The sequence below is a fragment of the Rhipicephalus microplus genome, chromosome 6 (genome assembly GCF_043290135.1).
Source record: "Rhipicephalus microplus isolate Deutch F79 chromosome 6, USDA_Rmic, whole genome shotgun sequence".
Lineage (NCBI taxonomy): Eukaryota > Metazoa > Arthropoda > Arachnida > Ixodida > Ixodidae > Rhipicephalus > Rhipicephalus microplus.
This window is the reverse complement of record NC_134705.1, coordinates 193,418,023-193,430,137: the sequence shown is the minus strand read 5'-3', so window position 1 is coordinate 193,430,137 and position 12,115 is coordinate 193,418,023. Positions and strand designations below refer to the sequence as shown.

The window sequence follows — 12,115 nt, the reverse complement described above, 5'->3', positions numbered from 1 at the left end:
AAGAGTTTTAAATACTATGTTGGGATTAACGTCTAAAAATCACAATACCATTATGAGAGACGCTATAGTGGAGGGCTCCGGAAATTGCGGCCACATATAGTGTCCTTTAAGTGCATGCACTGACATAGCACGAGAAGGCTGAGAGTCGGATCTAGAGAATATAGTCGGGCGGGCTTAAAGTGTGGCTCGTTCCACTGCGACATGGTGCATTGGCGAGCAATCATTTGGAGTTTCCGCGCATAGTCAGTCCTGCGGGGGGGGGGGGGGGGGAGTTATGGTATTTGAGCATCCACATGACATCCATTGTCGTAAGGAAGTATAACTAAAATAATTTGACGGAGTTAGCGTCTTCATTAGATTAGATGAGTGTAATTTTGCGGTTGTTAATTATACTCAGCCTTCTTAAGTTGGATAGTGACCATGCAATAAAATTGACACCACGTTCATTGCAGCTATGTTACCTTGAACTTTCCCGCAAAAGACAGCAGAACATTATATTGGACGTGATCGCTAAAGCTACTTACGCTTTTAGAAGAACCAAGAAAACCTCGGAAGCATATTCTAGTTTAAAACAGAAATATTAAGTGAGAGTTTTACTGCACTATCAAGTAATTGATCAGAAGAAAGCGCTCCAAAAAGGAGATGCTGATGCATTCGATTAAGTTTCTTGCTCGTTTTGCGCGGGATACGAATGAGCAAAATATCGCACGCAGCAAGATAATAAACAGCTTTTATTTGACGTCCGCAGTAGCTTTGCAGAAGCAGGTACGATGCTGGTAGCGGCCGTCCACCAAGCATCTGCAACCACCTAACTGAAGCTAAACTGGTTTAGACTAAGGTTAATAGCAATTGTGTCAATTAGATATGATGTGCTGTTTTCGTGCCTCAACTTGCGCATCCAAGAGATTAGCGAATGCGGATTGAATCATGCGCAGTGGCGAGAACACCTAACGCAAAACTGTTCGTATAGGTCATTCCAAAAGGGCTTGCTCTCTAATAGTGAGAAATATGAAGTTTTGATACGCTGGGCGCCCACCGCACTTATGCAAGACGCTTAACTAAACTGTCCATCTATCGCCTATACCTGACATCCCAGTGAAAGCGTCGGGCTTCCCTGAGTGCGAATAAAATAGATGTATTGCGTACGCGCTCTTTGCGAAACTCCACTTGCTAATGTAAAGAATGTGCAGTTCTAGTTGAGTGTGCGCAACACGTTGGCGGACACCCAGTTAAAACTGTCTAACGCCGGTACGAACGGAAAGGTTAGCAGGATGTTGTTGATGTTCTTTCTTGCTTAGGATATTTCCAGCACCAGCCGTAGAGACTCCGTTACATCAATATTTGCCAAGGAATTGTTATTGTAACTTTCACGGTTCACTTTTTTGTGTTAGAAAATTAACATTTCTTTTTCCCTTTATATATAGTAGTAAAATTATTTATACTCCGTTAATCTACGTCTGCGTTTACTTCCTGACCTTACGTGTTTCCATGAAATGAGCATACTTTGTGACTCTGTCAATATATTTCACAGTCAGTTTTCCTACGTGCACAATCATGAACCCTTTAAAGATCACAAAGAGGAAGTTCCTAAAGCACTTGTACATTTGCAAGGCATATAGTAGGTTTTTATACACAAGTTGATAAATTGCATGGTGTCCATTATATGCTATAACGATGCATTTGTTTTCACGTGCAGAAATGATGCTTGGATCGATGGTGGTAACAGCGGTAGGCTCGTGTAAGTATACAGATAGTATACACATTGGCGGAAGTGAACCCGTGCATCTCACAGCAAGAGGTTGCGAGCACGAGATGTTCGAGAAAGCTATATTCTCATTTAGTCTGGCAATATATTCTCCAGATAAATATTCCAGTATGTGGTTGGTATCATTGCTACCTATACCATCACGAGTATTGCGTTTTCACAGAGGAGCTATTCCCATTCGTGTATTTATTCATGCACGGGGTGGGTAAGAGGGGTTGTGGAGTTTACGTCGCGTAAACGTTGGCGCATGAGTGTACATCTTAAGAAAATGTTTATATATCGTTTTTTTTTCTGAAACCCCAATGAGGTACTGCCTTTTGATTTAGAGCTGTTTGTTGTTTTATTCTATGCATTTATTTATTTTGCATACTAAAAGGGAGTTACTCAGAATATATTCATATGAAAAATAGTCGTGCTGGAAACATGGAGGTCCGAGAACAAATAATGATCATGTTGAAGTCACGATTTTGTGGGCCTCATCTGCCAGCTAATAACCTATCGATCGTATCATGCCTCGCTGTTTTGTTGCAAACATTGCCTTCTAAAGCGCTCAGTGTGCAAACCTCATGTTATAAATGGTTGTTTTTACGCTTTCTAAAAGAGCATACTGCACGTAAAATAACTACTTTTGTTTGCCTAGTGTGATGGGTATGGGCACTAACATAACTATCAAACTAAATATGCTTGTTTACATATGTGATAGAGTGCTACAATTACTACAGCAATCTGTGCTGTGTGCTGTTTCAAGCAACACAGAGGTTTTAAAAATGCATACTTTCTACAAAAACATGTTTGATCCCTCCGTCATAGGAATTGGTAAAACTTGAAAGTAGAACGTGTACCTAAAGAAGTAGCTTGATGAATAATGTATACTAATATAAAAAGAGCTTGCGGGATGTCTATTGGTGTTTGACAGCTAATTGATTGGTATATGAGGTTTAACGGCCCAAAACCACCATATGATTATGAGAGACGCCGTAGTTGAGGGCACCAGAAATTTCAACCACCTGGGGTTCTTTAACGTGCACCTAAATCTGAGCACACGGGCCTACAACGTTTCCGCTTCCGTGGGAAATGTAGCCGCCGCAGCCGGGATTCGATACCGCAACGTGCTGGTCAGCTGCCGATTACCTTAGCCACTAGACCACCGCGGCGGGGTTGGTGTTTGACAGCTGCAACACCGCTTAAGGTGCATGCATCCGCGTTAACGCTTAGTCGTACATTACCATCTCGACAACTAACATCCACAGTCAATAGAGAGCTTTAGCTTGGCATTTTTTACGCTCCGCTCAGCACTTAAGTGGAGCGGGAGTGCGCTTTCCGCTAAGGCCGTAAGCAGTTTAGCTGAGCGAGGCCCACACTCTGGGCTCGCTAAGCGGATCGCGGAGCATCGCTGCTGTTTTCGCTAGCGGATGGGACTCGGGAGACGCAGCGCAAAAATTCTGTAGGCCCGTGTGCTCAGATTTGGGTGCACGTTAAAGAACTCCAGGTGGTCAAAATTTCCGGAGCACTCCACTATACGGCGTCTCTCATAATTATATCGTGGCTTTGAGACGTTAAAACCACATATCAATCAAATCAACGCAGTGCGCGTCATTTCTCGTGTTCTGAAATGCAGCCTCGCTAACTGACGCGTGGCTATTCGATCATTCCAGCGACTATAGGCGGCGCAGCGGAAGGTCGAAACTGCGGACGAAACGGCGAAGTCACGAGCGTTTAGGTCAGCGTCGCAGAGCGTGAAGACGCGTTCATTGGTTTATGACTACAGAGAGATCGAACTGCGTCGCAGTAGTTTTCCCATGAGACGGCTTCGGAGCCCGGCTACATGGCGCCGCCTGCGTCACTGCAATGACCGAACCTTCAAGTCGACACTTGATTTCTCCTTGCTGAAATGGACTGGTAACGTATTGTGAGAGCAAGTCCAAGGAATTTGTGAACGTTTGAGTTCTGTATTCGACCATTTCAGCGACTATAGGCGGCCCAACGGTTCGTCGAAATGGCGGACGAGACGGTGATATCGCGAGCGTGCACGGCTGTGTTCCAATACTCACCGTAGACGGCTAAATAGACAGCTAAATGGACGGCGGCCATCTTAAGTCCCGTTCCAATTTTCACGTATAGCCGGCAAAGTAGACAGCTCCGAGAAGACCGCATCGTAGACAAATACGATGCAGGCTACTTTGCTGGCTAAACAAGATGGCGGCTCAGCGAATCGCTAAGATAGGTGAAATCTCGCCGGAATGGTCGTCTGCACACAAACAGACAGTTTCCCAGACGCTCAATGGGACTAAAGTTTATTTGTTTTCGATTTCAACACGAAATAAGCCAGAAAATACAACTGTTACGTTTTTTTATTTTAGATTTTCCTTCTCGACGCTGGGTTGCGCATTGTCACGTAAAAGCAGTCTAAATGTGTTCCATTTTTCGGACAGCATGGGCTCAAAGCTGTCTTCTAAGCAGTTTTCGTAGACTGTCTACGTGCTGTCCAAGAATTGAAACACAGCCCACGTCAGCGCCGCCGAGCGTGAAGACTCGTTCACTGGTTCATGACTACTGAGAGACGGAACTGCGTTGCCAGATTATCACCATGTGACAGCTTCGAAGCACGGCAGCATGGCGCTGCCTGCGTCGCTGGAATCACTGAATACTTGTTTTACATTGTAAAAATGGTCTGTGCTTCAAATTTAAGAGGCTTAACTTGGCCAGAGGGCGCTGCAATTGTAAAAGTTCGAAGAAAGTTCAGCTCTGTAATGGAAAACACATAACTACAACGATAAAATTGTCCGCTGCTCTACTGCATCTCAGCGGGCCAACTCGAAGCGAAGCGTGCCATAAAAAACTGAAACTAAAGCTCTCTAATAATGAATAAATCATTGGGTTCATAGGATAGTGCTGAACCATAGCATGCGATGTGACAGCCAGAAGAAGGTCACTGATTGGACGCTGACTTTGGGGCAAGGTCGCCTACTCGCGGCATGGCCATGTTGGAGTGATTGAAAGCCACTGTTCGACCAGAGGGAAACGCAATGCGCGTTGTGTCTTGTCTGTTGCCCATTCACGATGTTTCGCGGGGCGAGCGTCAGCACTGTGAGCGTTAGCGGTGAACGCGGAGTAAGTATACATCCAGACAAAGCAGGCGCGTTGCTCTCAAGGAGGATAGTTAAAACTTATGTATCCTCCTTGGTTGCTCTACGCGTTGGTATGGATGAATGCTATGAGTGACACCAACGCTTTGGGTAAGGTTGTCCTCTGAGGGTGTGTTTAGAGTTGACAAAATTGCACACACTTCTATCAGAAACAGCCGAATGAGAGAGAAAACAAAACTCTATCGTTGAATGAGACGGACGATTAGAAACGATGCATTGAAGGAATTGCGGATGCAACTGTCATGATCCATTACTGCATTCTACCAAGATCGCCAAGAGGGCTGTGGTAGATAAAAAAGGCATATTTTTGAAGGTTTCTAAGCATGCAATAAAGCAAAAAAAATTAACCAAGGCGTAGTGCAATAAAAAAAGTGACCATGGCGCAGTGAATAGCGAGCCCGGCATCTGCTCGCGCGGACCCAGAGGTTACGGGTTCAATTCCCGATGTCGAAACTTTTTGTCTTCTGATTGTGCTTATTGTTCGACGTCAATTGCGCAACGCAAATGCGACATTGGAGTCTTGATGGGGCCCGGCATAGAACACTTTCGTGTTAAAATAGTTTTTAATAAAGACTTGTCAATAGTCGCAATATTTAACAGAATTTTACCAATGAACTTAATAAAGGCTACCATAAATTTTGTCTGCAGCGAAGAATGTGTTTTAGGCTGCCGAGTTAAAATACCGGTCACACACGCAGATTAAGATTCTGATATTAAAGCTTATTAAAGAATGAATGTAGCCCATTAACTAACGTGTTCGTGCATCTCCCGCATCACTGTGATCTCTCGATAAGATAACTGTATTGCTGAATGCGGAATGATCTAGCACGATAAAGGCGATGACCGAACAAGCAGATCTCGTGCATATGTCCATCAACGCATAAAGCAGCTCCTTTCGTCTGATTGATCATTGCACCATAATAACCTATTTGCAAAAAGTCGCCCCTATGGCAATCAGTGCTGAAGGACACAGCGACCTATTCAACACCACACAAGAATGCCTCACGACTGCTGTCGTCAGTCTGCTGGCGCCGTTATCACTTCGTAAATAAAACCACTTTCATTCCTGGGCATCTGACTTGCTTCAAAGGCTTTTGCTGCAACAGTTTTGTGACTTAAAGATGGAGCAGTGAGAAACTAAGGGTAGAACAGTAGCCCCCCTTATGAAACGAAAATGTATGAATATATGAAATAGGTTGGTTCTTGGTAAACTTCGTCACGTGACTATTGCGAATAGAAGATTTGAATGAGTGATTGCACGAAGAGAGAACGGGGGTTTCTTTTTAGAGAAACACACTGAATGAGCCCCAGAGTAGCGGTGTACGGTAGTATGCTCTCACACACCTCTGCACTGGAAGGACAGTGAGGTGGGTTTTGTACAGTTGGGCATTATTTGCTATATTTTGCAGTAAACGTCTAATAGTTGCGAGATGACCATGCTCTAATGTGCTTCTACTTAGTAGCACCTGTATTTTTAAACTGCCAGTTTAAAAAGCGCTAAAATAAATGTTTAGAGTAGATGGTAACTTCTAGGTCATTACTTAATATGTGCTACAACGCGTGTGAAAACAGTAACCAATTCAAATATTTCCCTCCTTGGACGTATTGCTGCATAGAAAACAATGAAAAGAGATCCGAATGATTTTGTATCTATTAAAAAAGACAGTAAAAGGCCACAATCTACTTTATTTGCCCGTTATGGTGCATGTAATTAGTCATGTTCATTATGGATTATTCCCCATAGGTAGCCACGCATTTAATTGGCCATTCTTATGATATTTAGTTTACCGAAACTTTCACACGTATGGCGTAAAATTTGTTTTGCAGTGGGTGGAACCGGCGCAAACATAGCAAGTACTGTTTTAACAGCACAGGCAGCCAGTAAGTTGAGTGAGTACAATTTACCACCTCTCTTAGTCTAGCGCTGACGTTTCAAGTGTGCCTCATAATGGCGTCCCTGCCTATACATTCTTCAGATGTGAAACTTTGCTTTCGTTCTACCAGCGTTACATATACTATAGGGCGACAGAAAAAAAAAGCTCGTTCCGCAGCAGTTTTGGTGTCGGCGCTTGCGGCCTTGTTCAGCAAGACGTACACATTTAGATGAAACAAGAAATAAGGTATTTCGTTTTGATAATACCCAGCGCTGTTATTTCTTGTTTCACCTAAAAGTGTCTTCGCTTAACTGCCGTGTATTATCGCTTGAAGTTCATATATGCATGGGTCTTCCTTCCTTTTTTTTTGTTTCAATTCTGTTTCAGGCACGTGTATATCAACGCCAATTTACTCAATGATACCCAGTGCTGTCATTTGTCATATGATCTAAAGGTGTAAAAGCTTATCTGTCGTGTACTATTCATCAATTGTGCGCAAAAGGTTGTTTCGCAATGATTCAACGTTCATATTTCTTTTGTGTGTCGCTAGGGATTTGGGTTACATATGAAGTGCTCCTTCTGAAATAAAATTAGTTGCGAGTGTAGCGAGTGTCGTGTTTCTCCTTTTCCTTTGTGTCCCCGTCAAATTTGCGCTACTAAACCACATATTAAAGAGATTCACAGATCAACACGAAAATCACGTGACCTCTCTGTTCCATGCGTCCCTAAACTGTTTAAGTTCTCACGTGTGGAAAATATCCGCACAGAGTTTAATATAGGGGGATGTGACCCACGTGACACGGCTAATGGTAGAGGCGCATGCACCCGAGGTGATTGAGAGTCTATAAGAATCTAGGCGCAGTGAGGACATACTATTAAAATGTAACGCCAGAGCACCAAGCTGCTCACGTTTCAGCAAATGCATGCAGTGACGGCATTGATGGCATTATCAGCAGGGAGAAAATTCCTATTGATGCAAAGAACTAAAGTCTGGGCTCGAGCCGGTATCGGGCCCAGGAATTCTTCGTTTGCCATATGGGCTCCCACGATGCGCTGAAACTTTACTGTGTCGCATGAGGTTGGGCGTGGCATCTAAGAATGCATACTCTCGTCTCCTTGGAATGGCGAGCACTTCGTCATGCAACATCTGCGCCTGCGAGGAAACGCTCGAGCACATTCTATGTCATTTGCCAGCATACCTATCTGAACGACGTATTATGGAAGCCAAGCTCCGTCAGCTGGATTCACGGCCGCTTACAGAAGAGGAGATTCTGGGACCTTGGCCGACGGTCTCCCATACACGCAAAGCCACGAAAGCCCTCTTGCACTTCTCAAGGACCATCAGACTTCACGACCACTTGTGAAAAAACAGTGCGACACCATGCTGTGTAGTCTCGAGCTGACTATTCTTCCTTCTATTTCTTACTCCTCTTCTTTTCTATCTCTTTCCTTTCTATTATTCTCCCTTTTCTCCATCCCAAATGTAGGGTAGCCAACCAAGCCAAGCTTGGTTAAGCTCCCTGCCTTTCCTCTCTATTTATCTCTCTCTCTCTCTCTTTCTGCATAAAGGGATGTATTGTACCACGAAGCCATGTTAGTGATTCAAATAGCTTTACAACAACATACAAGCGCAACGCGTCATTGCTAATAATCGGTATGGGTAAAAAACTATCACCCTTTCATTGGTTTTGTTGATAAAAGTACTTGAAAATATATCAATAATTGTACACACCTGTGCCCTTGGCTACGCATCTTCTGTGCGCCAATATTAAAAGTAATGCTGAGATGTGGTAGAGACAGAAAGACAACTAATAAGGGGAATCCGTAAGCCAAGTTCCGCCTTCGACTTGTGCGACTTGTGGCAATTGACTAATGCTGAGAAATATTGGCTGTTATAACATTAAGAGCTTACATATTCCTTTTTTTAGCTGATAACGGTGGCAATAAAGTGAAGGACAAGACAGAAAGTGAGTATTGTGGCAACTACAGGCCTTTGACGAATAAGATCAGATTACTACGAAAACAACCTCTTTCAGTAACAATTGCACAGGTAGCATCGTACAGAGTGGTACCGCGAGTTGGTTCATAATTAAATTCCGTAGGCCCGTGTCCAGTGATATAACATATGAAGAAATGCATTTTGTTTCTTATTTGCCGTCGTTTTTTGTGAGTGATGCACAAAGCACACGATGAAGGCAAACCAATAACCTCAATTCATCATCCTAATGCTTTGATTATCACACTGTCATTATGAATGAATTATGAAATGCCAGCTTGACCTACTCAAGAGCTGCTCATCTACATATTGTTATACGACTAGCTCCTATTAAGAGCTCCGTTTCTTATTCTACTCTTAAAGCAGCTGCCGAGTCTTTAATAACTGACATACAGTTGAACCTACTTATAAAAATACTAAAGTGCCTCCAAATGTTTATCGTTACAACTGACAAAAGACGTAAACAAATCACACGAAGAAAAGCAAAATAGAATGCTGGCAGGCTGTTCTCGCAGAACTATCACGACGATTAGGATATGCCGACAGACACAACGAGAAGGAGGACAAAACTGCTCATCGTTGGGACAGGTTTGAAAATTCGCATGCTTTGACAGGACTGCATACAAAACCCATAGAGCCAATTTGTGACAACATCTGAAGTTTCGGACGTCAAAACTCTTCTAAGCCACAGCTTTGAGCTAAAATGAACGTTTCAACAGAAGCCACACCCGCACTCGCACCATGGCCGATTTCATAGGACAGCTGTGCGGTATTTGCTGAAGCGTATGACCAATTTAAATGGGCGCTCGGATATTTAGGGTATGAAGAGGTAGGCCTCTGGAAGTTCGCATTTTCCGTTTTCTTTCTTTTCAATAATTTTGCTTTCCACTACCTTTCGACACGGATGCCTTGTAGCCTTGATTCATTGTTATAATGCGGCATGTATGCATTGCTGTAAGAGGGTGATTTTACCATATAAAAAAGAAAAGGCGATGGTGCAGCAAGTAATTCTAGACCTAACATTCATGCGTCTTAAACTTAGGACGCCTGGTTACGCAAAATATAAATGCAGAATATCTTCTACGTGCTTGTATTCATGAGAACTCATACGGCATGAAAACGAGAAAGACTTCAGCACTTCTTGTTACTATGAAAAAAAAACAGTCTAAAGAATAGAAATAAATACATGAGCGCAACAAGAGCAGCTTGACTGGACATTTATGCCAGATCCGGCCACAAAATTGGGAGTCAGTATGCCACCATATTCTTTTTGCGAGCCATTGCTTCAGTCTAGGCGATGAAGTGTCGAAGTTCTTGCGAATAAAGCGCGTCAGCAAATGTTTGTAGAACAAAACTAAGAGGTTATACTGCTCGATATTAAATTTGCACGTTATATTTTTTATGTTTTACAAAGACGAAAAGGAAAGAAACGCAACGACGAAGGATGAAGGTGAGTACGCCGACAGCTTTCTTTGGTTAAATATGAGCTATGCTGAAGTTATGTAGGAAATAGCGCCATTTAGAACATACTGATGACGGTGAATGAAAATAAGACACGAAAAGCCGCCCGCATCTTTCCACGGGGTAAACTTGAGTAACTGAATTGCTGAGGGGGGGGGGGGTCACGCGATTGTTGCGTAATTGGTATGGTTCGGGAATGTTTGATTGTTATTTCGTCTTTAATATTTCTAGTTATTGAATGAAAAAGAAGTGTTGCCTTCAACGAGTGGCAGGACGCTGATGTTAGGTCGTGCCCCACTACTCGTTGAAAGTACTGTTGCTTCCATTGCATCTACTCGAGTCAAGCAAAGCGTTCAGTCAAGCGAAAGACAAGTAAAGACGCCCTTGACTGAATTTCAAACGCACGATTCAGTGTGGCCAGTGAACGGTTGTGCAGCGTGAGCAGTCAGTTTTTACTAGCAGACGCTGCCTACGTCGGCCTTGCGAGGCGAGAGAGAAAGGGGGGGGACGCGACAGTTGGTACAAGACGCGAGAGGCGAGCATGCACAGTGCGGAGCATGCGCAGTGGGCGAGTAGGCGACACCGCCGACGCCAGACTATCGAGTAGGTGCAACCATAGAATTCATTCATTCATACAGCTTTACTAGTGTCCTGAAGGTTGAGCTTCCTTACTTCGTAATTATTCCTGAAGGGCGCTTTCTCGAAATCTCAAAGTAGCAAAGAGCTCTTCGCATGAAGGAATTCAATTCCCCTATTTGACAAAACCGCCTAACTCTACTGATAAAAAAGTTCAATACAATAACTTCGTTAGTTACGGTCAAAATGAGTGTTTTAGACCATAGAGTTTGTATATATACGCCAGAGGGATTTCTGGCGCTAGTGTCTATTGAAGATGCGACGCATGGCGCTTAAGCGAGCATGGAAATGATGGGTAGTACATAGATTTCCTTTATTTTAGGGGCGAAGCTCCTTAAGGCGTGGGTCTGTCCATCTTCCTTTGTCGTATGTAAGCACCGGTGGCACATACCCGTTCTAGAGCGGGTATGTGCCACTGGGGATGCGAGATAGGAGATGGCGGTACTTGGAGTGTTCACTATATGGACACATGGACGGACCGACAGACAGACTAGAAGATGGATAGACGGGTTTATTGCTTGCTTTTGCGCTGACACCGTGCCTTCATATACTGATCCTCCTGGATTCTGCCAGCATCTGTTATTCCCAAGAGCTTTCATATTTATTACAGTAAAAAATAAATATCGCTACTTATCACCTTGGTAACGGGCGGGTAATCTAGAACTATGGATCATGACACTGGTGAATAAATTTAGGCATGGACCGGTGGAAAGGTACCAGATGGAACTTACTTCAATTAACCAACATGCCTGTAGGCATTTAGATAAATTAGTACTCTGATTTGCAATGAAATTTCACAGGATGCCTCTGACAGTGCCTCTATTTCACTAATTATACTGATTAGTCACTGCTTGGGCCTGTCGAAGGTCTGCAGTTTTAAAGAAGGAAGGGTTGTGCCTAAGAGGATTCCTACTCACGGAAGTTTATTTTTGTCGAATGTTCTTTTGTTAGCAAGATTAACTTGTGCGGTTCTGACCATTTGAAGTAAAGGTTGCTGTAACTCTTTTTACGCTGTCTTAAAATTTGACGCCGTTGTACGCGTGGCTCCTCTTATGGTGAAACCTACATAGGCCGAAATTACGAACAGACGTGCACCTGTATAGAATCAACATCGCATGCTGCCCGCGTAAGTGTCTTCAAGAGCCCAGTAAAGCTGCTAAGAGCAGCTTTTAGCCCTGAAGGCCACCCAACTATTAAGGTGAAGTTAACATTATTTATTTATTTATTTATTTATTTA

At 43.4% G+C, this 12,115-nt stretch overlaps 1 protein-coding gene across 2 annotated transcripts in view; it reads left to right on the top strand.

Annotated features, from left to right (window-relative positions):
- LOC142765099 (uncharacterized) overlaps positions 1-12,115 on the top strand; it is a 48,779-nt gene that overhangs the window by 31,320 nt on the left and 5,344 nt on the right. The window contains exons 6-9 of one of the 2 annotated variants that reach the window (XM_075865665.1): positions 1,697-1,738; positions 6,739-6,801; positions 8,714-8,752; positions 10,196-10,231. In XM_075865665.1, coding sequence (XP_075721780.1) covers positions 1,697-1,738; positions 6,739-6,801; positions 8,714-8,752; positions 10,196-10,231 — 180 coding nt within the window. The remainder of the gene's footprint in view (positions 1-1,696; positions 1,739-6,738; positions 6,802-8,713; positions 8,753-10,195; positions 10,232-12,115) is intronic. The other variant, XM_075865666.1, reaches the window with a different exon arrangement.